Source organism: Podarcis vaucheri (assembly GCF_965113315.1).
Source record: "Podarcis vaucheri genome assembly, chromosome: 8".
Classification (NCBI taxonomy): domain Eukaryota; kingdom Metazoa; phylum Chordata; class Lepidosauria; order Squamata; family Lacertidae; genus Podarcis; species Podarcis vaucheri.
In genome coordinates, this window is record NC_138766.1 from 36,732,215 (window position 1) to 36,760,085 (window position 27,871).

At 40.7% G+C, this 27,871-nt stretch overlaps 2 protein-coding genes across 2 annotated transcripts in view; one reads left to right on the top strand and one right to left on the bottom strand.

Moving 5' to 3' along the window:
• Positions 1-22,251, bottom strand: part of CTDP1 (CTD phosphatase subunit 1) — a 48,627-nt gene extending 26,376 nt beyond the window's left edge. Inside the window, exons 1-9 of the mRNA XM_082234971.1 lie at positions 21,510-22,251; positions 16,109-16,192; positions 14,431-14,524; positions 13,238-13,366; positions 11,637-11,787; positions 6,754-6,844; positions 4,830-4,996; positions 1,717-2,781; positions 597-738 (exon numbers count right to left, since the gene is read on the bottom strand). Coding sequence (XP_082091097.1) covers positions 597-738; positions 1,717-2,781; positions 4,830-4,996; positions 6,754-6,844; positions 11,637-11,787; positions 13,238-13,366; positions 14,431-14,524; positions 16,109-16,192; positions 21,510-21,826 — 2,240 coding nt within the window. The 5' untranslated portion in view covers positions 21,827-22,251. The remainder of the gene's footprint in view (positions 1-596; positions 739-1,716; positions 2,782-4,829; positions 4,997-6,753; positions 6,845-11,636; positions 11,788-13,237; positions 13,367-14,430; positions 14,525-16,108; positions 16,193-21,509) is intronic.
• LOC309539753 (uncharacterized protein) overlaps positions 1-27,871 on the top strand; it is a gene marked incomplete at its 5' end in the record, with an annotated part of 197,503 nt that overhangs the window by 139,541 nt on the left and 30,091 nt on the right. The window lies entirely within an intron of this gene.

The window sequence follows — 27,871 nt, forward strand, 5'->3', positions numbered from 1 at the left end:
GGGGTTATTACTAAGGAAGTGTTTATAGGAATGGAGCACTAGCTCTATCTATCGGTTCTGGCTAGTTTTCATATCTGAATGAATAAAAACAAGATTAAAAGAAAATGCTCCTAAGTTTGTGGTGCTCTTGGATCTAGGCTCAGACCTGGCTGTTCAAGCTGTGGCCAGGAATGCCTATGCAAAATTAAGATGGATACACCATCTGTGCCCCTTTCTGGCACCTTCTTGTCTTGCTTTGGAGATCCATGCCTTAAGTCACTTCATCTCGATTATTCTACATGCTCTATGAAGCTGCCTTTGAAGACCAGGTGGTTTAGGCTTCTTACATGTGGCTCATGTTAACCTCTTTTTGTACCAACTGCATTGTCTGCTTATTTATTTCCAGGGACAATTCAAAGTGCAGGTTTTGACCTGTTGAGTTCTAAACAAATGGCTTGGGTTAAGGTTATCCGAAGGACCACCTTTCTCTGTACTGTATAATCCTGTTTAACTGGGATCTTCTCTTTCAGCTATTTGTAAGAATGGATATTAACCGTGAGCCCCATAGGATTTTAAACTCAAGTGTATTATTTAAATAATAAAACATTACTTTTTACCTTTGTGTTTTAAGGTAATCATCCTTCAAAGGAAACAGTTGTTCTTCTACTTTGTCCCAACGCTCCAAGCAGCTCCATAACCAGTCTGGATTTACAATATGGAGATTTTTATAGTTCTCAGCTTGCCGTACTTTTTCTGTGCCTATTTAAAACAGCCAAACATTAGCATAGGTGACAGAAAGGCTTCTCAATAAATCAGCACTGAGAACAGTTTACAGGGATTAGGTGCTGAATTCAGCGGGATTTAAGAACACAGCTTGGATGCTTTTAACATTCTCCCCATGCATTTAAAGCAGTCTGTAACATGGCAATGGCTACAATTGTAAGGTCTTAGTTGTTTTCACAAAACCAGGATCCAGATGCAAAGGTAAGATAATTTTGTGTGTGCAACAGAGGCATATAGCATTATAGTTTTGCTGACAGGCCTAGCCAACTGTTCAGATAAACAACTTATGTATTTCTAGATACCAACAGCGGAAAGAAACACAACCTGGGCTAAAGGAGGAATGAAGAAGAAGAGGAGGAGGGGGATATGATACCCCGCTTTATCACTACCCTAAAGAGTCTCATTCTCCTTTCCTTCCCCACAACAAAAAACTCTGTGATCCATCTTTTCTTAAGATGGATGTCAGATATCTGATTTTGTTTGTATGTTTTTTATTATGTTAATCTTTTTGCTTTTTTCTGTTTTTCTTTGTTTGTTACATCTTGGTGACGGTTTTATATGTGTGTGGTGAATTTAATGTTTAAAATGTTTAATAAATATCTTTTTTAAAAAAAACAAAACAAAAAAACTCTGTGAGGCGAGTGAGGCTGAGAGACTTCAGAGAAGTGTGACTAGCCCAAGGTCACCCAGCAGCTGCATGTGGAGGAGCAGACACACGAACCTGGTTCACCAGATTACAAGACTACCGCTCTTAACCACTACACCACACTGGCTCTCAAAGTGTACAAATGTTCTTCAAAATAACTGAATCCTGATGGTTTCTTAAAATATTCATGCACAGAAATATATGAACAGCAGTATTAGAAGCTTGCTACATTGCTAGACGCTTTGTGTGACCACCTATTCACACAGAGCCCTAGTTCAAACCCATGTTTTGGATTTACTAATACTTACCAGCTCTTGCTGCAATAAGGTGTGTTGGCTTATTGGGGTCATCTTCATTCAATACTAGGTTTTTTGCAATCTTAGCTCCAAGTGCAGTAGCATGATAATGCTCCCGTGTTTTTTCTATGGGATAATTGGTTGGGTATAATCCACTAAATAATATGGTAACATCTGACAACACTTTTCGTTTCAGTTCTGGCACTATTTTTCTTATATCTGGAATTTCATCTGTTTCTTTTCTCACATATTTATCATACTTTGAGTAATAGTCCGTGTGCACCCGAACAAGAATCTCTTCGAGATATATTAAATGGTCATCACTGTCTGTATCGTCATCTTCCTCTTCCTCCATGCTTTGATCTAAAGATTCTCCTACAGTTATCCCAGATTGCTCACTATTTTGAGATTCTGTCTCTGCCTCTTTCTTGTCCACGCAACCATTTCCTAGGCTACAAAGGCTGTCTTGTTCACTCTCTTCATGTGCTTCCAGATCGAATGCCTTGGGATGTGGATTGATGCTAGGTGAGGATACAGAGTCAGCAGAATGGTTCAGCTGTCCGTCCTTTTCTACATTCGTATCAGTTCCCACCAGAGGCATTGCACTTTCCTCTAGTGCAGGCTGTTTTGATTTTCTCCAGCTTCTCTTTCCTTCATTTTCACTATCTGTAGCAGAAGAGGAGGAAGATTTCCTAGCATCCAATCCACTGTCACTTTCACTATCACTCGACAATTCAAAGTCCAAATAATTTGTAGTTTTGTTTTGAATCTGCTGTTTGCCTACAACTGTCCTATTATCATCATCTGAAGACACATGAGATTCCTTGGCACTCATCACATCATTAGTAACATCCATTCCATGTTTAGAATCACTTAAGGAGTCTCTAACTTTATCATTGCAATTCAAATTCCAGGATGGAGTCTCACTGCCGACAGAGTTATTGCCATTTACTTCATTTGCAGATTTTTGAATGCCATTGCTTTGTTCGTCTGCATTTCCAACATTCTTTGCTTCTTCAGAGTCTCCCGTTGCTGTTGCTGGGTCCGATGCCTCTGTTACTTTTGAAGAATGATTTGCTAAATTAAGAGATATGTATGCATATTAAAATGAATCAGTCTTTGAAGCCAAAATGCTTAGTAACAAATATACAAAAGACCTAGCAGCTAAAGACACGTAATCCAATTATGCTTATCTTTATTTAAACCAGAAGCCTGGGGTTGTGGTGCTGGTGGTGGAAATAATAGATGGTTCCACTTATGTTTTTTAGGTCAACAAATAACTAGCTCAAAACCTTACATATGTAGCATGGAGATTCAATTGTTTCAGAGGATGAAAAAAAAGGTTGAACATCCTATTACAACATATCACTCAAACACAGCTTGACGTACCAAGTCACAGGGCACAACATGTGTCTCACCTTTGGCACCCTGTGCCTGGGTAACCCTACCCACCACCACCCTGGCATCCACTCTCACCATGCAAAAGTGAAGCAGGGCTAGCTTGTGTCTGACACACAGGGTGGCAGCAGCAAGGTGTGTGTGTGTGTTCTGTCATTGCGTAGTTCCTCTTAACACGGTAATGAATGGAGGAGGATCACAAGCTTACAACAGCACAAGAATGGGGAGATGGGAGGTCCCTTTACACAAGCAGCAAATAACAAGCCATTAATAGAGAAGTAAGGACACTTGTCTTTTCAGACTTATTGATACTCTGCCTCGGGATTCCAGGCACAAACATCCACGGTTGCAACTGAGGCCATAAGTTGCAATATTTTTAATTGGGGGGGGGGGTCTGTAAAGTCTTGAAATGAAGACAACTGCCTTAAAATAGATCTGATACAGCATGTCTGGCTTTAAAAGCACATTTACTAAATATAAAGAGGAAAACAAAGGTACCAAAAAGGTTAATGTTCTAATTTTAGCACACCCAAATAACTACACATGGATGTGCTATTTTCTCCTAAGCTACTTCAACGGAGCTTAACTTCCACTAAAGGCACTTTTAGTTTCACTGTCACCATCTGAAAACATGCTTACACTACTTGTTAGTTTTTGTTTAGGCTGAGGAGACTGATTTGGAACTACAGTATTCCGAGTCACATTCATTTTCAGTAAAGGAAGGTTCTAACAACAACTAGCCTGTGGGCAATTTATCACACTTTATCCTCTTCATGGTTGTGCTTGTAACTGAGGAGTAAAACAGACATGACATTTAAAAAGGTCTGTGTTTTTTGTTTTTGCCGTCCTTTAAAATAGCAGCTACGGGGTAGAGGGATTCATATTTGGACCATAGGGTTGAAGACCTTCCATGGCTCATTTTCCCCCAACAAAAATCTCTCCCTGCCCACAGGTCAGGTAATACTGCAGTCAATGACAGCTTCAGGAAAAAAATTGTTGTTTGGAGTATGCTGATATTTTATGGGAAAACAGCATAGCAAGAGAAAGATTTTAAACCCTGCCCTACCCTAGGAGCTACTATTTTTAAAAAATGGGGGGGGGGGGAGGGGGAGGAGAGGACCCATAAGAGTCATGCTTAATATAATGTCTAGTTTGCTCTTCCAAACTATTTTAAACTACCAAATTTGACTTGTACTGCATCAAACTGTTAAGTTTTATGGAATAAAAGCAATTTTAGTAATGGAACATTTTTCCCATGGAAAAAGATGATACAGTATTGTATTGTCTTCACAGGAGGCAAGCAAGAGGGGCCCTAACCCTGTGTTAAATAATGCTCCAATTAAAGGATGTATCTTTGGAGAATGCAACTCATGATTTTAAATTTGATTTCAACTTGAGACAACTTGGTGTATTGAGATTCCCCCAAATGCTGTGTAACAGTGCAACAAATTCTATAGACCCAGCAGATCTGCCTGAGAAGTAGTATAATGCAATAAATGAAGGTGGTCCACTATTCTTGTAAAAGGTAAAGGACCCCTGACAGTTAAGTCCAGTCACGAACTATTCAGGCAGTCAAACTGAAAAGGAATCTGAACCTGAAATCCTCACTTCTACTGGTTTTGAAAAACTGTTTTAAGATTAGTTAATGAATTGTTTAAAAATACCATGTTATCGATATGATACCTTGCAAATGAAGAGGAAACATGAACACACATTAAAATAGTTACCTGTTTTTCTCATTTGAACTTCCCTTGATCCAGGCGGTGCATTAATATCGCCTATGCCCTGAAAGTATACGTATTTCTTCACAGTTATCAAATTAGGTGCATATTTCCAGACATCCTCTCTGTCATCAATAATACAAACCATGGAATCACCACAAGGAAATAAGTTTCTAGAAACAGGAGAAAGATTAAGTGAAATGAACTGATTAGATAACTCTTTAAAATGATTCATATTAAGGAATATCTACTCAATTAAGATATAAAATAGGAAGACATTCTAAATTCACATATTGATTACAGTCCTTTACATTATCAGTTTGTTTTCTTAAAGCAACTACGATTTCATCTGTATATCACAATGATTAATATTTATCAGTTTTGCTTAAAACTGTCCAGAAGCTGACCAAAGAAAACAAACCATGATATTGAATTGACATACATACATATAAATATATATACACATACACAAGTCCTTCGCTTTTAAATGCACAGAAAATAAAAATCAGATCCACCAAGAATGGTTTTTTGATAATCAGCTGTTACGAAGATGGGCAGTAGAAAGCATCACCTGTAACTCTGCCACCTGGAAAACAATTCAATCAATCACTGCTTTCAACTAAGCTATATTACGTGATTAACAAAGTAGTGTCAGGTACCACCTAGTGGTATGAGTGAGGCTGTTCTACTGGACAAAACGATAGAATTGGCTTATAATCCCAAGAAATTTAGCTTTAACTTTGAATGCCATTAGAGTTTTCAAGTTAGGGTGCAGCTGTTTATGATAGAAATGTTGGATATGCAATGGGAGCACAAAACTTCCTTCTTATAAAGAAATCCAAATACTATGACTCAGCTTCTTTGGATGGTAAAGGTAATAGTTTCATATTCAAAGCTTTGATATGTGCAGTACATATAGAAACAGAGTAACATTCAATCATTCTGTATAAGAGATTTAAAATAGACCTATTACCCAGCTCTGTCCAACTAGGACACAAGTCCTACTTAGTTGCATAGTTTTCTTAGGGCCTGTAATAAATTACCGTACCCCCCACTTTCAGCTCTACACAGAGAGACTGGAGGAATCATTGGGTTCATGCGTTTCTGCCCAATCCGCTTGCCAAATCTAGAAGATAATGTCTGCGACCAAAGGTGCTGAGAACCAAAGATGCTGAGCCTATTTGAATGCAGGCTCTCTGTTTTTCTAGATACTGAATATACTAAACAAAAATGGCTTATATCCAGGGCAGGGGAGACTTCTACTGAAATACCTGGGGGATGTTCTGCTGTGGGTGGGTGTGCACAAGTGGAGAGTGTAACACCTGAACAGGCTCCTATTCTGCAGTTCCCAAGGTCAAAATAGATATGATGGCAGCACGCCCAACCCCAGTCATGCCAAATCCCTACAAAAGCAGAAGGGGAGGGGGAGGAAGGGGGAGATTTAAAGCATGGTGTGAATGGGCAGAGCTGAACCCTTCCATCACCCATGGTTTCTCCCTGAAGCAACCTTAAAAACAACAACATATTTTTGTTCTGATTGAGCTCTATGACACAAAGTAACCTCCATTGGAACCAAAATAGCTTTAAAAAAAGAAGTAGTTTGGGGCAGGGAATTCACAGGCAGAAAAAAGATGCACTCCTATAAATAATTCTAACTCGCATTCCTGCTGCCTGAAAATCGCTTCAAATGCAAATAGTTATAGAAAAACAAAAGCAAAGGCAATCTATTTTCTTATCAGTTTCTGTTAATGTGGGCAGGATATAATCTCCATTGCTTTACAATAAAAAGGCATTGAGGTGTATATGTTTATGACCAGGAGTGGCAAGTTGGGGAGTTTAAAAAAGTAGTTAGATACTGAAATTATGTTATTTGTTTCCAGCAGTATCCCTCCAAATGCTTCACGAACAATATTCCAATCCCAATACATACCTAAGGTTCCCAGTTTTAGAATATGGATCAATACATTCATCCCTTGACAATATTCGATGGGAAAAAAGCTTCTTTTCGGAGTCCAAGAATGCTTTTAAGGAAAAGAAGTTCAAAATTAATATGTATTTTCCACAAGAATCATCATACTTAGTATGATTTTCTTTGGAATACCACAGGATTGTTTTAGCCAAAAACAGCTTTTAATATGAATTACTGTGCATAACTAAAATTTATTAATGAGATCCCCAAATACATTCATCTACTACATAAACCATAAATACTACACATAAATCAAGCCATTAAGGCTGCAATCCTATACACCCTTAGAAGCAAGTATCACTGAATTCAATAAAGATTATTTCAGAGTAGGCATGTATGGTATTGTGCCATAAATAATTGTAATAAATACTTGCTAATATAACTTGCAACATGACTGATAGGGTCACAATAACATGTCTACCCAGAAGAAAGTCCAATGGAAATCCATGAGGTTTTCTCCCAAGCAACTGGGGTTATGAGTGCCTCCTGAATGTTTTTTAATAAAATGTGAGTTTTCATTAGATGGAAAAAAAGATTTTAAGTTTATATTTGTAGTTTATTTAAGAGTAAACATAGCATATTTAGGTCAACATATTGGCCAGTCAAGCATCACATCTTGTTTTGCGATACAACAGTACACCCCGTTGTAAAAACTTCATAGCAAGTCACAGCATTAGACGATTTCCCCCATTTGTTCAGTGCCATGTCTTGGGTTTGTAGATAGCCAAAGCAGTGGAAAGCATTCTACAATTCTTAAGCAAAATGGGCAAGTTAAGGGAAAGTTTAAATAGGAGTTCTTGTAGTTGCAGGTTTTAAGTTATACTTGTAAGATTTGAACATAAATACTTCTGAGCTATCTTGAAATAGTAACAGCCTTGTTTTTTAAAACATGGCTGGATGACAATTGTCTTGAAAAACTGATTTTAAGGACTATAATCAGGTAAGAATTCTGCATTTGATTTCTTGGCTACTTCCTCATGTTACATAAACCATTTTTAGTTTCATCAGTGGGGGAATCACATTAAAGCAGGCCTGCACTTGTGGTCTACCAGTCACATATTGCAGTTTCATAAGCCTCCTGGTTTAGCTGCTTGCCAGAGATTGCACAAATTAAAGGCTTGTCAAGCATCTGGCACCACAAAATATATGTCAGGGTCGGCTGCATTCACTTTGGTGTGTCACAGGTTGCATCATTATGTATCTGGAGAAGCCCAGTGCAAACTTTGTTTTATAAACTACACTGTCAAAATTTCTGAGAAAGTTATTTTAAAATTGTGACCCCTATGGTACTGTGCAATATCCATTTCTAGACATGACTGGTGATTCAGGGAGTGATGTGATGCACTTTGAAGGATTTGGATGTTCAGAGGCTATTGACGCAGCACTTTCTAGAATTCCCTATAAAAGGTTTCAGTGACACACTTCCCAATATCACTAGTCACCTATCAAAAGTTGATACATGTGGGCAAAAACTATTGTGTCTTACAGGAATAACTTAAAACCCACAAATACAAGAAAATTTGAGAGTTAAGGATAGAAGTTCAACCTTAACTCACCCGACTATGCTTAAGAATTTCAGCAAATTCATGTAGGGTCATCCCCTTGCAGTACCTAGGCATAATGAATTGAAAGAATTAGCTAGACAGAACCATCACCAAGTAAACTTAGAAAGATGCATTGGCCTACTAAAGTGAAATAAGCCACTTAATGTAGAAAATAAAAGTGAGGTGTGAATATTTTAAATAAAAATGTTACAACAATATTTCCATAAATGGTCTGTTGTTTTTTCTCCATATTCATTATCTACACAAGTCAATTGCTAACTAGATTGGTTGGTGGGCTAGATCAAAACACAAGCCCCCGCCTACAAGCTCCTCACAGCTGAGTGAGTTCACTTTGTGTCTCTTCCTGGAGATAAAGGTAGGACCTTGAACAACAGAAACAGGGAGAAATTATCACTATATCAGCCAGTATATCAGCTGGCCAGTCCTTTATTAATCTATATGTATCAACACATGTAGATTAGGGTTAAGGAGAAAGTGGAAAAAAGAAGGAACAGATGCTTCTTCTTTCAACAGATACCACCATTCAGAAGAGACCAATTAGCAGGAATAAACAGCTTACATAAAAGAATCAGTTGAGGAATAAATCGGGATATACTTTCTTTTTTGGTTTTCACCTGCTATTTAATTATATCAAAATAATACATTATGTGTCAACTGACACTTTCCTAAGAACATATTTCATTTATGGGTCATTTCCATTTCCATGCATGAACAACAATACCCAGTGGCTCGATTAGCAACAAACTCAAAGTAATGGTTATTTAATGACCTGGTTTTCACAATCAAATCATGACTCAACTAGCCAAAATGCGGCGTCCATCACAGAAGTGGAGAAACAAACCAGGAAGCTGCAATTAGCTATGGCTTCCCATTATGTGGGAACCAGAAACAATGATTAATGGTTTCCAAACAAGTGAAGATTCCCAACTCATCCTTAAAAGATGTCCTAATATTCTAATTTGGTTGGACTGAATCTAGCATAGTTTCCCAGTATGCATGTAAAGGGAAACTGTGGTTAAGTACGGCTTCAATGCTCATTTGCCCACTCAAATGAAAAGAGGACTTTGGGGCTGCATGAGGGTGATGCAGCCTGTGGAAATCCTATTTTATTAAGCAGAGTTAATAGATTAAATACAGTGGTGCCTCGCAAGACGAAATTAATTCGTTCCGTGAGTTTTGTCATCTTGCGATTTTTTTCGTCTTGCGAAGCACGGTGTCGGGAAAGTTTTGGAAAAGCTTCAAAAATCACCAAAGTCTTTAAAAACCTCAAAAAAGGCTACCACACCACGTTCTATGAGTTGCTCCTCGAAGTCAAGTTGCAACTGTATTAACGGTGTTAAGAAAAAGGAAACAAACTTGCAAGACGTTTCCGTCTTGCGAAGCAAGGCCATAGGGAAAATCGTCTTGCGAAGCAGCTCAAAAAACCCTTTCGTCTAGTGAGTTTTTTGTCTTGCGAGGCATTCGTCTTGCGAGGTACCACTGTACATTTCAACCCAAGAACTGCATTCCCTTATAGGGAACCTTTATGTGCACCCCATCGGTACCCATTCCCATTATCTTTCATATACATGCTTACACCCATTCTCATCCTTGACTGGCCAGGTTGGCTGGAAACTGGAATCCAACAATATTTGGAGGGCCACGGGTGTTTCATCCAAGCTCCACTGCACATTAAATGAAGTCTTCATTCAACACAATTTCTCTTTAAATTTACTGCCACCTTGTGTTTGAAGCATGCACACACTATTGTAAACAATGACTGCTATAAAAACACACAGTTGGAGAGCTGATTTTCTTCTTTCAAGCAGAACCATGACATTTCCTAGATAGTTCTGAGGGGAAAAGTGAATCCCTCCACCCAGATTACATACCCCACTCTTTTCAGGGCAGTTATATATTATTCATCACTTCTGGCTTCTCATGGTCTCATGTTGAGGAACAGTGATTTTCAAAACAGAAGAAAGTTTGCATCTTGGAGCAAAGTCTGCAAACTGACCTCATGGGTACATTATCAGATTAGCCATGTACGTTCCCCATTTTTATTCCTCCTCTTCCTACCTCCCCTCATAGCTTTGTGTAATGCCAGATGAAGCTTCTGCGACAGTTTGGCTTGTCCCAGTGAAGGTACTGCACAATTGCAGATTTTTGGTTTTGTTCTTACAAATGAATGTTGCTTATTGTGTGCTTTGTAAAACTGAGGGCAATATCCAACGAAGTAGTTCAGTTAGTGCATGGACCTCTGGCTGTGCAATGGAACTTCTCCCTGTCTTCTCCCTCAGTTTGTTCTGGGGGTTCCCCCCAAACCTGCAGAACAGATATGGGGAGGGCATGGGGGGCATCAGGGAGAGATGACATTCTATTGAGAAGCCAGAAGTTCTTGTGTGAACGGAACTACTTCATTGGATACCACCTTGAGTGCTTTAAATAGCCCAAAGTAACAAGAAGTCAATGGTAGAATGCAATAGGATAATAATGCTTTCAGCACCAAAGAACTTTAATTTACTGCCTGTTGGAATACAGTGGAACCTTGGTTTTCAAATAATAATCTGTTCCAGAAGACCGTTTGACTTCCGAAACGTTTGAAAACCAAAAACTCAATACAGAAGCCTCAATACAAAGGGGAACTCAAAACGGAAGCTGCGTGGAATGTTCAGCTTCCCAAAAGCATTTGAAAACAGAAGCAGTTACTTCTGGGTTTTCGGCATTCAAAAGCGGAAACGTTCGACTTCTGAGATGCTCGAAAACCAAGGTTCTACTGCCTTCATTCCTCATGTAAATGAAACAATGCACCTAGCCACAATTTAGCTGGATCAAAACTCTAAATAAAAGGGATGATGATCCAATTCTCTCAATCCCATGCTAATCTCTTATCCTGTTGTAGATTAGCAGATATTATTGTTTGACTGTTACTCTCAGAATGATTTGTTTAAGCCACCTTGAGTGCCGATCAGGGAAAAATGCAGGGTGTAACAAGAATACCTTTGAACAAGATTTGGAAAGCAATTTGGGGACAGCGCTGCAGCCACTTGGTAGCTTCTATTCTAAGTACCATAATAATAATAATAATAATAATAATAATAATAATTTTAAAAAAAGAATGTCTTATATTATGGCACGTAGAATAGAACCGTAGAGTTGGAAAGGATCCTGAAAATCATCTAGTCCAACCCCCTGCGATGCAAGACTCTCACCTAGATCATACATGACAGATGGCCATCCAACCTCTGCTTATAAACCTCCAAGGAGTGAGAGTCCATCACCTCCCATGGAATTGCTTACCTGCAATTGTATGTGCATAAAGTCTGCTTCCAAAGGTAAACACATGTAGTTCATACAACTTGGCAATCTTTTCTAGGAACTCTCTGCAATGAGGACGCAACCGAGTATGTAGCATAGGCTCCCCTCGACCTAACTGAAAATGGAATATTCCCTGAAAGGGAGAGATAACACTGGTAAGACGTAAGCTATAACTCATAAATAAAACCCATTTTCTGGCATATACAGAATGATTTTCAGCTAATAGAAGAATTTAGTTTTCAACTACTATTAGGTGTACCAAACTTTTAAAAATTAGCAGTTTGTATATACTTACAAATATACATTATAAAGTTCAAAAAAAGAGCAGCTCAGCCTTTACATTTGCTTGCCATGGTTTTTATAATATCTCACGAACTACAACTTCAGTCAAGGCCAAGCCAATGCCCAGTAATCATGAGTTGTAGTTCAGCAACATCTGGAGTCACAGGCTAGACCACCTTATCATAGAATGACTGAAAATAGTCACTATATGATGGAGTAGTACAGTGGTGCCTCGCAAGACGAAATTAATTCGTTCCACGAGTTTTTTCATCTAGCGAATTTTTCGTCTTGCGAAGCACGGTGTCGGAAAAGTTTTGGAAAAGCTTCAAAAATCACCAAAAACCTCAAAAAAGGCTACCACACCGCGTTCTATGAGTTGCTCCTCGAAGTCAAGTCGCAACTGTATTAACAGAAAAAGGAAACAAACTTGCAAGACGTTTTTGTCTTGCGAAGCAAGCCCATAGGGAAATTCGTCTTCCGAAGCAGCTCAAAAACCGCAAAACCCTTTCGTCTAGCGAGTTTTTCGTCTTGCGAAGCATTCGTCTTGCGGGGCACTACTGTATTAGCTATTTATCAAGTAGATCAATTTAGTTAAGAATATTTGGGAGCTAGCTAGGTAACTTCAGTTTCATTCCCATTTCTCTAGCTAGGATCCAGAAAGCCCACATGGGCAGCAAGTGTCTTTTCCAGATCTATCAGTTGCTACACTGGAGAGTACACCAGACCTCAGAGGAAATTTTGTAACAGCTGAAGCAGGAGAGGTTCCTGAAAAGTCCCAACCTTTATGCACCTCTAGTTGTATGGGCAAGTACTTTCACTGAATATTCACTAGATGATTATTTAACTAAGTTTCACTCAGAGAAGATCTATTGGAATTAATGGACCTAACTAGTTTTCATTAATTTCATTTAGTCTATTCTGAATTAAAATTTAGTTGTCTACCACCTACTGTTCCTTTTCTTGTCCCATCTTGAAGGCTGTATTTCTTATTTTCAATGCCTGGACATCAAACTCTAATGGTTGTTTCTTTGTAGTTACTGCAGATTTAGAATGTATGCCAGTATTTTTATTTATTATTGGTTTGTTTTATATTTTCTCTCAGTGCTAGATGCCTTGAATTTCTTCTGGAAGCTAGAATAATAAACAAGGGCTTAGGATCTACTATATATTTTGGAAAGTTTTTATTTGCTATGAATTGGATGCCTCTTAGTTTATGAACTTTATAAAACATTTCATTCTTGAAATATTGAACAGTTTTAATGTATTTTGGCAAAGAACAATAATCAATAATGTTGCTTTACTCGGTTAGACATCTGTTGGCAGTGCTGTTCTGTTGTATGGATCAATGTCTGGTCCAAATCTACCATTAGCACCAGTTTCCGATTTCTGCGTAGCCTCTCCTGGTCTTCTCTTCCCAACTGCTCAGCTTGCTACAATAAAAACAGAGTATCCCATTAAGTGTATTTGAAGCATAAAATGAGGATTAACTTGAACAGATCTCAGTAGACACAGTGCAATGTACAGTAATTTCAAAGACGAAAAACAAACAACAGCCAGCCAAAATTCAATTGACTAAATAGCTCCTTTCACTCACATTAAAGAACAAATAGAAGTGGAACATCATCTTAGAGTTGCCCTCTAGGCCTCCAAAATCCTAGCAATTTGTATGTATCAGACTCACTGCATCAACATGTTTAATTAGTGGATTTTGCAGCAAAGGGTTTATTTGAACTTCTGGTATGTGGCAGATGCAGTGTGCATTTTTCCCCTACAAGCAAAAAAATAAGGAGTGCTATCCAATGAAATACTTCTGTTAGTGCAAAGACTCTGATTGCAACAGAACCTCCTTCTCTTCTCATGTGCAATCTAAATTTGTCTTGGAGATTCCTCCAACCCCCCCCCCCCCCGAGCCGAACCCTCCATTTGTGCAAATGGAAATCCTTATGCATGTTGTACAGAGTACTCTCGTTATTTCCCCTGCTCTTCATGTACTGTAAAAGCAGCTGGTTTCCTGGGTATAACATTTTACTTGCACCCAAGTGTTTGATGGCCAAAATATACTGTTCGTGGCTACATTAAAAATATTAGCTGTAAGGGTATGTGACTGATATACACATTTTTATTTCAATTTCAACAGTATTTTTAATTGTGTTGCTTTATTGCTTTTGTGTTTGGCAAAAAGACTGGGATATAAATTTAATAAGTTTGCCATCTAAACTTGTATTGGCAGGATTTGTGCAAGAAGAATATAGAGTGAAATCCAAGGGAGAGGGAATAGTTCTCTCTTCAAAACTAAATTTGATCACAACACATCAGAAACATGTATAGCTTAGGATTCTATCTACTTAAAAGAGTTGCTTTCAACTTCAAATTTAGCTAAGACAAACTTGCTGTATTACATGCGTTCATAATGAAGAAATTCTGCTAAATAGATCTGCTGAACTTTGGGCCCCTGCCAAAAATAAGGGGAAGAGTAGGAGTATACTGTACTTACTTCAGAGCTAACCATCAATTCTGGTACACTATGAACCATTGATACAGTTGCTGTGGATACTGGCATATTCTGTGTTCCATTCTTGCTTCGTAACCTAACAACGTGAAAGATATCAGACAAATTTTATTAATAACAGTTACCAAAAACCCCCTCTAACAGGACTGATTTGTGCCCAAAGTTTTAAAGACAACTACCTTATTTATCACTTGTGCCAACCAGCCTTAAACAGTGTACACAAACAGTAAATTTACATTATGTTTAATTGGCAAGCAGAATAATACAATTTAAGAACAGGAAAAATGGCACACCTTGGTACAGAGACCAGAGTCATGCTTTTTAAACCAAGTAAAAAGTACCCAAGTACATATTCTCATCTATGTACTTAAATTATTGGCATCCTATGAAGCATATAGAAAAATGGTGAAAAGGATTAGGATTCATTTCTGTTTATTGAGAGAAATGTTAGGCTTTTAGAAAGTCTTAACTATTTACAACAAATACCACATTTCTGTTTTGCAATATAAAATTGTTTGGGTTTGGGTTTGTGTATGTTTTGTTTTACTTAAAATTCCAAAAGTGAACTGCATTTGCTCTCAGAAAGAATTAAGCTGGAATATAGGAATACAGGGTGGCAGCATCCCAATATCTGAATAAAACTGCTTTCAGTGTAATGTAGGCATTAGAGTGTTGGATGAAGACCTGGGAGACCAGGATTCTAATCGCCACTCAGCAATGAAGTTCGCTTGGGGGACTTTGGGCCAGTCACTGTATCTTAGCCTAACCTACCTCCATAAGGTTGTTGTGAAAATAAAATGGGGAGGGGCAAAGCCATGTGTGCTATCTTGAGCTCCTTGGAGGAAAGGTGGGCTATAAATCAAATAAATAATAATAATGGTGCATGAACAGTTGTGCAATACTGATTACGCTTGGCTTCAAAGTGTTGTTTTTCATCCACCCTGCTTCATCTGCACATAAGCTGCCATATGACATCAGTGAGCAGCAGTGTATTTTGATAGTTATAGCAAAAATACCCTGTTTGGCCTTTGTGAAGACAATGGACACAAAATGGATATTTAAACATGAAGGTTTCTTACAGGGAACAGCCTTAATCTTTATTTCAAACCCCAAGACACTCCCATCAATTCTATTAATCAGAACTATTTCAAGAGGTTTAACAAACTTGACTGTATTTATGGAGGCCTGAACAGGGAACAGTTCCTACTACAAAAGACATTTTACTGTCATGGTTTTCTATGTACAACATTGTCACTCATTTGGTTCTTTATTGTTACATTCATGCCCACTAGTTCAGCAAGTATGTTTTACGTTCCTTTTGAAAGAATGATTCTTTGGTTTATCCATCAATAAACCTGTGCTCATACCTACCAATGTTTTAGTCCGCTGCATACATTTTATGAAGAATGCCATATTTATTATAATCAAACTGATGTTTATTTCTATTTTGTAATATTATGCTGGTGCAAGTTCACATGCTCCATATTCCCACTTATTTCTGGCACTGCTGGGCATACAATAAACATAAATTGTTCTTTCCAGGTTTGAAGAGCATTATTCCAGTGCAACGCAATTGATTTCAATTTAAGTTCCTCAAAGGTGACAATCCTCAGTTTAATGCAGCACCATCAGTAGAAGTCAAAGTCCATACAACAATACTCACTGTGTCAAATCCTGGCCACACTCTGCACATAAGCCTTTCATAACAACTGGATGGCTGCATCCTTCCAGCCGCACCAGGACACCTCTGGAAAGCAAAGAAAAACCTTATCTAAGGAAAAACTGATTGCATTATATTATATTCTGTATCAGATTAGAAGTAGGGAAATCAGGGTTTACACTGACTGTCACACTGAATACTAGAGCAGCAGTTACCAACCTACCTCCCCCCCCCCCCGGACCACCTGAAAATTGCTGGGGTGTGTGTGTGCATGGGGGTATCTCAGTAGACCACTCAAAATTGTTCTGCATATTAAAAGCACATATAATGCACATTTTAATATTAGTATTCTTGCTTTTCTAACGGGATGGATATGCCCGTTTTGTGAATGAAGTCCTATGATGCTAAATGTAATGTTTGTTAGCCTCTGATCAGGTTCAGTGTTAATTTTGCTACTGCATTTGGAAGTATGGTAGCTGTCAACTTTTTAATACGCCATCTGTGTGGTGGTCATGGAGAACCAGTGATCCATAGATCACAGTCTGAAAATCTTGGCAACAGTTGCTTGGTGGACACAAACATAAAAACTATCCATGATATTTCACAACTTTCTTATGTGGATTCACACAATACAGAATAGTTTTCTTTATGCTTATTTCTATTTATTTTTTTATAACAGCTGAATCTACTACTGTTCACTTTAGTTATTAAAAAAGCCCTCTTTTAAAGGATTTAACTGATCCCAGAAAGCATACATTTTAGAGAGCTATCTGGGCACAATCCACAGCACAAGGACTGTGCCGTAGTGCAGTGGTAGAACACCTGCTTTGCATGCAGAAGGTAGGACAAGGTATCTCCAGGTAGGGTTGGAAAAGAACCCTGTCTGAAATCCTGGAGAGCCAATCCCAGTCAGCATACGCAGTACTGAAATAGATAGACCAATGGTCTGACTCAACATAGGGAAGCTTCTGAATGTTCCTAATTCATTGGGGAGTTCTCCTGAACAATGTATATGAAATGAATGGATTGTTTGAAATGAATGCTTGATTAAGATCAGGGAAATGGCTTACGGTTGGGAGAGGGCTCATAGCTATCTGAAGTACTGGTTGACAGGTCATTTTAGTTTCACCTCATAGGAATAAAGTGCTTGTCTTGAATGGGTTTTTTTTGTTTTTTGTATTTAAGGAGATAAAAATGTAGACCAAGTACTATTTTAAATGGTTTAACAGCATGGCTCTCTAGAACGGGCTTGTAAAAAGTATGCACAATACTACAACCCAACGTTTTGAGATGATGTGAAGTTCTGTGCATTTAGTTTCACTAAAAGGCGCATACCTCTAGAAAATCCCAAATAGCACATTTTCAAGACACATTTCAATCTGATTTGCCAGTTTTAGAATTCAAATTGGTTTGGTTGCTCAGTGGATGACCTTCACTGTGAAAAGGACTGTGGAGTGTAACTCTGCTAATAATCCTGTGTGCCCTCAAGGTTTCTTGGTACTCTCTCACATTATGTACTTCTTATCTGCTTGTTCAAAATGTGAGATGAGGGCACAGCACCTTGGTGATTCCACCTACTTATAAGGGAGAGCCATTACCACTGGTCCAATCCATTACATATATGCTACGGGGTGACACAGGGTTATATCTTGTTGAGACATCTACATGAAACTGTTGCGGAAGAGCGTACATGCTCTGGAGTAAAGTGTCATCAGTATGTACAGTCCCATCCAGGTGAAATGGTGGCATTTTAGCCAAGGTGGTGCCTTCCAGCTGTTGTAGGACTCCAACTTGGTTCAATTCTAGGCAGCAAGGCCATCAGGATATCATGCTGACCACTCCTGTTTTAAGCTACTGCTTTGACTCGGTAATACGATGGGTGAGGGCTAATAAGGTGAAACACTGTATTTGGCTTGTCCTTGCACTACTTGTTAGGGATGCTTAGGCCTGCTCTCAACTCTTTTGTTTATGGGTGCCTAAGTGATATCTTTGCTTAAAGCACTCTTTACCAACTTAGATTAGTGTGCAAATTGTGGCCTTCCAGAACAAATGCAATATTCCCATTGTTATCCATGGGCTTTCTGTGAAAGGCATTATACTCCTGCAAAATGGCAGTTCAAGTTATTAATAGATACTCAACATGCTAAGCATATTTTGCCTGTTTTGACAAAATGTTGTATTGAAATTGGCTTCCAGTTTGTTACCAGGTATATCTTAAAAGATATTGGTTTTCAAAGCCCCGAACTGCCTGGAAGTGAGGTATCTGAAGGATTGTATTATCCCATATGAATTCTTTTGTTAAGGTCATCTTCTGGGTGTTTCCTCCTTTCAATAACTTTTCACTTTATAACACCCTGATTGTGGAATGCTCTTCCCAAGGAGGTTCAGCAGGCATCTCTCGCAATATGTTTTAGGGAGCAATCCTAAGTATGGAAAACCAGTATGATTTATGCAGACCTAAGTTAAGTCACATAAAGTACATCATTTCCAAACTCCATTCAGGAGCAGCCTGACAGAGGGAAAACATGCCTTTAAAATAGTTTCCCATCCCCACCATTTGCCTGGAGCACTTATTTTTCAGGGCTCACAATAGTTTAAGTTTTGTCAAACTTGGCTCAGTCAGCTTAGCTCTGGTTGAGCAGGGATGCAGGAGTTATTTATACCTGTGAATCTCTGGCTGAGTCAGGCTTGGGGACTTGTGCCTGTGTAGCCCAGCTGAGCTGGGAACTGGCTGGCTGACCTCGAGATCTGCCACATCCTAACTTGCTCATCCTGATGGATCTAGGGTTAGGACCGTGCCCTTAGGCATGAAGTAAGAACCATTCAATTCTCAAAAGCTTTGTCTACAGTGTACTTTCGATAATCATGCTTTGGTTGATGCTTTGAATTGGCTTTACTTTTACACATACACACACTTAAACAAACAGTCAGTATATTCATTACAAACAATAAGTAAGTATATACATTTTAAATAAATAAATAAGACATGGTAGATGCTTTTATCCACTCCAAAACTGAGCTCAAACAAAAACAGGCACTGAATACTAATAAGGCCATTTGCAGAAGGACATCTGCAGGCAGGTAACAGCTAAACTACTTGTTCAGAGCAACATAGGATCCTTGCTGCATGGGAAGCAAAAAGGCTAACTCAGAGACAGACCATTAACATGCACATCCTTGTGTGTATATGTCTGGTACACACAGGAAACAAGACATATCATAAAGGCAAATGAGAAGATGGGGCAGATTTGATATACTTGATTTCTGTACTAACCACAGAAGGAAAAAAGCCCCTTCTTTCTCAGCCAGCATGAAAACCAAGCAGGCACTTGGAAAAAGGAAAGATCCACCTGCCCTCCCTCCACCTGTATTCTTGATAGGGCATCCACAGTGCAGGTCAATATCACATGTAGTTTGCTATCCCAAGGTACTATGCATCTCAGGATCTAAATGCACATCCCAAACTACATAACAGCATCTTTTTGCATACATATATCTCTGGAATGAAGTTAGAGAGTGTAGCTACTCTGAAATCTTCTTTAATAGATAGCTATGTTCAGGGATGACAAGAGTTAAGGTCCATCAACTTTTGTGGTGTGATTCCCCACCCGAAATTTAATGTCTAATTAATTTGACAATAGTGTTTCCTACATTTTTTGTGTTCGGGCACAACATAGGTCGAGAAATCATCACTGCAAATTAGGAATTAAAGAAAAAAGTAACCAAGATGAAAAACTGTTCTGAACTGGATCAGACTTGTGTAATTAGAGTAATCTTGGATATTAGAATGAGTGTTTCATTTGTATAAACAGACATAAATTTAAGTGATAAAGTCCAACATATTTAATTTAAACATTTCTTCTACATTTTACCAAGGCCTGCTTCCTCCACACAGTCTACACTCATGACTGCAGCTCTGACTTATTCAGGTTAATTAAGGTGTCTAATCACAGGCTGTTTATCTTGCTGTTACTCACTTTGAGCCCTTGGGCTAGGGTGTACTACAAATTTAAACACAAACAACACACACTACATCAGGTTTACATCCCACCCTTCCTTCAAGGAATTCAGGACATTCTCACAACAATCCTGTGAAGTAGGTTATCCTGAGACGGCAGCTGGCACAAAGTCACTCAGTATCGCTTTGCAATTTGTACTCAGTTTTTTTCCAATCTATGCCAAATGCTCTAACCATGGCACCACATTGTCTTTCCATAAATATATAGCTCAAGTCACTGTATTTTATGGGACTCCCCATAATTTGTCCTCCTTTCCTCCTTCTCGCCTTTTATCATCTCTTCTGCTGTCAAAGTTTTACTATAAGGTCCCCAATGGAGAAACCTTGAAATACAACAACTGGTGGGCTTGAAATAGAAATACAACCTTGAAATACAACAACTACAGGTTCCCCAGCCCTATATTACAGTAATTAGTTCAGGCAAAGCATGCACGAAACAGTAAGTAGCTAGTCAAGCTCTACTATGATGTCACAACAAATCACCAAATGACATAGAAAGAATTAACTAAGAAGGGTCTTACAAGAGCTTGGAGATTTGCTGAGGAGGCCCTTCTTGTAATACCACCATACACTGAATTTTGGGAGCCTATGACTAGCCTAGAAAACCTTCTGGGCAATGGCAAAGGCTATGGAAAACTCTCATCCCTGATATATACTGTCCATCTTTCTCCCTCTTCCCATAGTTCAGTAACGTAGTCAGGTGGAATAGCTTCTTTAAACTGGACTGTGTTCTTTGGGGCTTTTAAAAGCTCGTTTTGAATTCCAATTACTTGTTATACTCTGTGAGCTATAAATAAAAGAAAGCTCCATTTTTGCCCCTTAGTTTCCAAGGTAAGCTGCCTGTGGCTTGTCTGCACATCTTCGAAAACTTCATTTCAGAAGTGTTAAGGCCATGTGGGAACCTACATTATTGCAACTGGCCCAGCGGACTGCAAAAGCAAGTAAAAAGGGGTTGTGTTTCGCCCTTCGCTAGTCACTCCTCCTACTTCCTCCATGGAGACGGGGAGCAAAGATCGGTTTCCTAAGACGCTTCAACCGAGACCCAAGGAAGGCGGGCGGGCGAGCAGCCTGAAGCGCCGGCCGAGCCCACCTGGCTGCGGCGCCTTTTTAAATCTGGGACCGCATCTGAGCCAGAGGAGGAGCGGGGCCTGGGCTGTCACAGGCGCCGCCGCGGAAGAGGGCGGGGAAGGCACCGGCTGCTCCTCCCGCGCTTTCCCGCCTCTCCTCACCCTGTCCCGGATCTTCGCAGGAGAGGGCAGAGCGGATCCCGGAGGCGCTTCTCAAGTCCAGGCGGAGAAGCCGAGAGGCAGAAGCCACCGAAGGCGGCGCTTTCCCGGGGCCCGGCCCACCGCCCGCCCCCCCCCAGCCCCGGCCGACCCCTCTTACCCGGGCGGGATGACTTGCCCGCGCTGCGCGCACAGCTCCCGCACCACTCCCGGCCGCTCCGCTTTGACCTTTCGCTCGGCTGTCCGCTGCGGGCCGGTCTCGGCGGCCGAGACTCCAGGCCGGGCCGGGCCCACGATAGGCACGCAAACCGCCAGCACCGAGCCGATCTTCACGGCCGCCCCGGCCGACACTTTCCATTCCAAGAGCCGCAGCGGCTGCGGGCCGGAGACGCGGATATCCGTCACTTCGGACGCGGCGGCGGCGTCCCCTCCTGAGGAGGAGGAGGACGAGGCGGCGGCCGCTCCCGGTTCCTCCATGGCCTCGGCCGCTGGGGCTCCCTCCCAGGCCGGGCCCGACTCGGCTAGGGACAGGTCGCTATGGCGACGGGGGCGCCGCTGCCGGTTAAATGAGGAGAATCGAACGCGAAACGTTGCGCTTCCCCCTCCCCCACCCACCAACTACCACCTTTTTTTTTAAAAAAAAAATAATAACAACAAGAAGTAGTCACGAGCAGCGCCAACTGAGCGCGAGGTCAAGGCTCCGTTGCGCAGGCGCGGGGCAACCTTTTTTTTTTCTGGCGCCCGGGCCAGCTTAAAGGGGCCGCCGCGTTAAATCCGGCCCGCCTCTGGAGACAGCGAAGGCAATCGGATAGTATAGTACTGGAGCCTCTCAACGCGCTCTTCCAGCTCCTGGGCGGGGCAAGTTTCAGCCCCCGCCTCCCGGTTCCTTCCGGCATCGCGCGCTCCTACCTTACTGGAGACGCAAGCGCGCGTTCGCTTACACGCCCCTCCGCGTGCGCTACATAACACTGCCCCGTGTTTTGCTGCCCCGTCGAAGGGGATTGTGGGATATAGATGCCGGCTTGCAAAGCTCTTCTAACGCTAACTACAAGTCCCAGCATGCATTTCTCTGGCTTTTTGGTGCATATGTAGCCGGCTACAGCAAACAAGACGGCAGCGGTAGCTGTTTGTTTGTTTGCTTGCTTGCTGACTGACCTGGTTTCCTGGTAGTTATTTAAAGTGGTAGTTGACTACAAGGGACCCTACAGAAATTCAGCATTCCAAATAACAAGTCCGTCCTTTATCAAACTTCTGGCGTGGGGATGGAGAACCTCAGTAATTCAAAGTGTCAAATGGCAAAACAAAGCTGAAAGATGTCTTGTTCTACAGGCATTATCTTCTGCAATTTGGGCCAGTGCAAAAACACAAACTACGTAATAAGCAACAGCCTCTACCTGTTGTCACCTAAAGCTGCAGTCCTATACATACTCAAAAGTAAGATGGATTAAAATCAGTGGGACTTCTGAGAAAACGTATACGAGGTTGCAAATGTACAAGATTCAGTCATCAAAAATAATTTCCCAAAATCTCTCCACCCAAATTTAGAATGCAAACAAAAGGAAGGTTAAAGTTGAACCAAAGCCAACCCATTTTATTTGCACTTCCTTAATTGCACTTCACTGCTTCACCATGGGCTGGATCCTGGCCAAGTTACAGAATAATCCTAACCGCGTCTACTAAGAAGGAAGTTCTATTGACTTCAATGAGTCTTAATAATGGAGGTTATAATTACAGCCAGGAGTCACATTTAGGTCTCACTGAAATCAACATGGTTTCGGTAGTTGTTACTAATTTTTCACATTGATATGAAAGATTCCTAAATACAACTTGGTCTGGATTCTGTACCTGTGCTTTTCTTTAGCCTACTCACTTATTCATTGATTTCCCTGATCCTTTCTTATCAGAATTGATTATATGAAAAATTGTTTATTTCATATAAAACCCTTGACCTATCAAACTATTGTTTATTATTATTTATTAACTATACGCCAAACACACATACTTAGACATGTGCTTTAACTCTGTTACACAAACTGATCATTCTAAACAGTGCCATGCCTCTCACTATCTATGAAAAGATATGGCTAAATAAATATAATGATAGAATTAATTGCCTGTGCAAGCTATCTTCTGGTTGTCAATAATTATTCTGGTTGACAATAAACAGCTCCCTAGATGGTGATCCATGCTTTTATCGTGTGCAGTGCTGACAGTATATTATCCTGGCATAGTTTCATTAGGGAGCTCAAATAAACTTAGTAGCTACAACCATAATATCATGACTGTGGTTTCAGGGAGGGGAATTGACAATGGCTTATATAAACAAGGAGTGGGGCATTATGATGGAAGCCTACATAAGATTAAATGAGAGAAATAGCATTGAAAAGAATGAAACCTAACAAAGCAAAGCTCTCTATTAAAGCAGCAAAAAGCAACCTTACTAGCTTTTGCTGAAGTTGTTCAGTAATAAAGCAAATAAATTCCTGGAAACCAAAGCTGTTTGCAATTAGATCCTTGGCTGCACTGATGGCCCTCTGTAATTAGTGCCATAAAAGATGCCCAAGTGAAATATTTAACAATGCTGAGGTTGTTGGAGAAAATGCAATCTTTTTCCTGGCCCGAAAGGCTGTTCTGCTTGACCAGAAGCACCCATTTGATCAATTGGTGGATTTTTGTTTTCAGAAAAATGTGCTGTGGTTTCTGACATGAAACCTGGGTGAATATATTTTGTCGTTTCATTGAGTCACCAGATTCACCTTCTGGTCCTCAGATTCATTCTTCACTGATATCGCAAATTCTATCCTTATCCTTCAACTATTACAACCCCAGAAACTGACCCAAGAACCCTGGCTCATTTGTGCTATCAGTAACACAGCAAAGCGACAATGGCATGTGTATTACCTTTCCCCACAAGATGGCACCACTCTCAAGTTTGCATATGTTGTGCCCCCAAGAACTTCTTTTGTGTGTACTGAGTGAGGGGTGTGTGTTGTGTCTATTGAGTGCGTGTGTGAGCAGTTGTGTGTCATATAATATTCTTCATATCCTTTGGCAACCCTATGGAACAAGATGAAAGATGGAGACAAAACAGCAAGATCCCTTGGTATAAGGTTGGCTGTTAATCTAAACGAATGAGCAAATCACGATAAAAGGATAGGGCAGAACCTTAAGACATTCTATATAGTACAGCTGTTGTTGTTTTTCTTAATGGTATGTGGGACATAAAAGAAGTCGACATAATCAGATGTCCTCAGACATTAAAGGAGTGTTGTACACATATGGGAGGGGAGGAACAAAAGGCACACAATGAACTCACATCCGCAGGTTTGAATAACTGAGACTGACGTATTCTGTTGTGCTGCAGCAAGTTTGTCAAAAGGTGCACAAGATTAAAAGCAATATCAAAGGGAAGAGAAGATCTTGGGATTCTGTTCAAGATGCCCTGAGCAGAGAGTTTGAGTGGGGTGGGGGTGGGGGGAATGGAAAGTTTGAAAAAGAAAAAGAAATTAAAGGGATGAAAAGAGAATGATTTGTGGTCTGGACCTCAGAATGGGCCTTTAATCATGAAGAAGTCGCAGTCCTCTGAAACACATGAAGAAAACCAGGCCAACTCTGATCAAGGCAACTGGAGAGAGAAAGAGAACAGAAGATGATATTGAAGTGCATCTGTTCTTAACCCAAGAGGAAACGAAGCTGATGACAGGATGTTCATTAGGAACTGAAGGGAAGATAAACAAGAGTTTCGTTTTTCAAGAGGAAAGACGCACATTTAGCAGACATGATGTTTAAAATTATAGTTCATTGGGAGGCAGGCAGTACAGTGATGCTGTTCTGCAGCAATGCTAAGGGGCTGGAGAGGATGCTTATTGGTTTAACAGTCACCAAAAAACCTCAGGCTGCATACACACTGCACATTTAAAGCAACCCCCCCACAAAGATCCATGGGAACTGTAGCTTGCACACACAGAGAGCTACAAGTCCTAGCACCCTTAGTGAACTACAGTTCCCAGGAATTTTTTTTGGGTGTGTGCGCTTTAAATGCACTTTAAACATATTGTGTGTATGCAGCAACATTGCAAGAAAATAATGTTACAAAATCCATAGCATGGCCTAGATTAGTGGTTTCCAATTGGTGGACCCTAGGATGTCCATGCCACCAATCCAAGGGGCCCCTGGCACCATTCACACAACAAAAACTACCATAGAGGAGCAAGATTTCCAAAAGTAGGGGGCCCATGGCTTGGCTTTTGAAAAACACGGGATCCACAGTTCTTAGCTAACTGGGAATCACTGGCCTAGATTCTTCCCTTACGGTTCTGGCTATAGAGGATAAGATCTATAGCCTTCCTTTTAGTTAACTAGAGAAAGCCTGATATCATGAACTTCATATCACCTTTCTTAGCGTAAGTATTTTTTTAAATCTGAAAAGAATAAATGTGTGCAATACCCCTATTATCAAGGTCAGGAACGACTCTTCCTAACAGTCACTAAGCTAGATAAGAACGGTGTGCCTGAGGTCCAGACACAGAATTGCCACTGCTGTTTTCATTCTGCTGCCCCACGTCTGGGGTGTTAACAGCAGCCTCAATTACTCCACAAAGCAAGCCAAATATGTAGGCATGGAAATTTGTTATCCATGCTCTTAAGTACAAGGCATCAAAAAGCTTCCATCTGGAAGCAACCTCAGTTGTCTGAGATCTGAGCATTCTCAAATGAAACGATTCCACAGCTAGGAGAAAGTTTCTCGAAGTTTGGCCACGGTGAATCTTCATTTGAAAATAAAAACTCACAGCATACAAGCCCATGCATGTTTACTCAGAAGCGAGTCTTATTATGTTCAGCAGTGGACCTTACCCTCAGGTAAGGCTGCATAGGATTGCAGCCTCAGAAAGGAAAAGCATAGAATCATAGAATGGTAGAGTTTGAAGGGACCCCTAGGTTCATCTAGTCCAACCTCTGTAATGCAGGGATATTTATGTTTAGCCCAGCTTCTTTACTCCTTGTGGCAACCTTGCCAATGGTTCAAAAGCTAAGATTGCAGTTCATTATATGCCCAAGTCAGCTGCTCTGTGGATCCTTACCTACTGTAAGCCATCAAAACTAACAGAGCAGTCCTAAGTGGGGTGAGAGGAGGGCATGGAGTGGCAGATTCTTCACTGCATCCACAGACCTCCTGGCTCCTGCTGGCCAGGGTGGGAGGTGAAGGGTTGTTTGTTTTCCCCACCAGAATATGGGCTGGCTTTGGCTCTCGCATATCCATCACTGGTTTGGCTCTGATCCACCCACAACTCCCTGCTTTGGGACCTCATGCCAACTATTCAGCAACAGGAATACCACTGGCAGTAGGGTGCATTCTGCCACACTTTCTGCAGGTGCGGAGAGGGCCTCTGTGAAAACAGGCACCCACCCGCTCCTCCCTGCCAAGAGAACCCGGAAGCAGGGCAATGCCCCTTTGCTAGCAGCACAGATCAGGATTTGCCTCTAAGAAAGCACAGGATTTCACTACAAGCCCCACTGATGTCAACAGCTAGGACTCAGGTGTGCTGGATTATAGCTGGAGTGTTTGAGCAGTGGTTGTGTGCATAGTATTTGCTTGGCTGACCTGTTTGCTCATGTGGAAACCGGTGCGGTTTTGCCTTCTCTTAGTCAAAGGGTGGGGGAGCCTTCTCATATATGCTGCTTCAGAGAAGAGGAACATTTTTATTTTATTTTAAATGAGGCATCCCTAGCACAGTCAGCCAGCGCAACAACCATCAAAACTGGTCCTTAAGCGAACAGGGCACAGTCCCACTAACTTCAGTCTGACCTCAGTCAGATGTTAGCTGTCTGCCTTCCTGCTCACAACCACCCAGAGCATAGAAGCCAACTCCTAGGGGCCGAGGCGTCTTTGCCCCCCAATAAAATATTTGATGAGGCTGTGGTTCCCCGAAGTTGATGGGCATTGCCATGCAAATAGTGTGCATGCACCGTGTCATGTGATCAATTATGCAGGGTGGGGCTTACCTGGCCCTCCAATATTTTATTCAAGTACGCAGCTTCTTCCTCCTTAGTCTCAATGCTGCTCTTCTCGCACTCATCAGGGAGAGACAGGACTCAGCTACATTTGTAAAAATAAAACGTTATAAATGTGTTATAACACTGTGCCACCAGTGTTATAGAGCTGAAATTGGAACTCTACTCCATTATGAGCTTAAAAATGTCTCCCCCCAGAGCATTTTCAGAACATTTTTTTAAATAGCTGTGTAGATGCAGCCAAGGGGGACCAAAACCAGAATTAGTTGGCTCCACTTATCATTGGCTCTAGCTCCACCTGCTGTTAACCTCCTGCCTTTATGCCTTTCCAGTTCCATCGCTGTGTGAGAGTAACAGTGGGAGGGAGAGACTCAGTCTGAGAGTTCACTCCTTCTCCCAGACAAGCTCCCTGCTCATATATAGCAAAGTCTGCCTCTGAACACAAAAACACCCTGTAACTGTAAAACTCTGCTCTGTTAAACACATGTTTATGTTATGATATAAATAGCA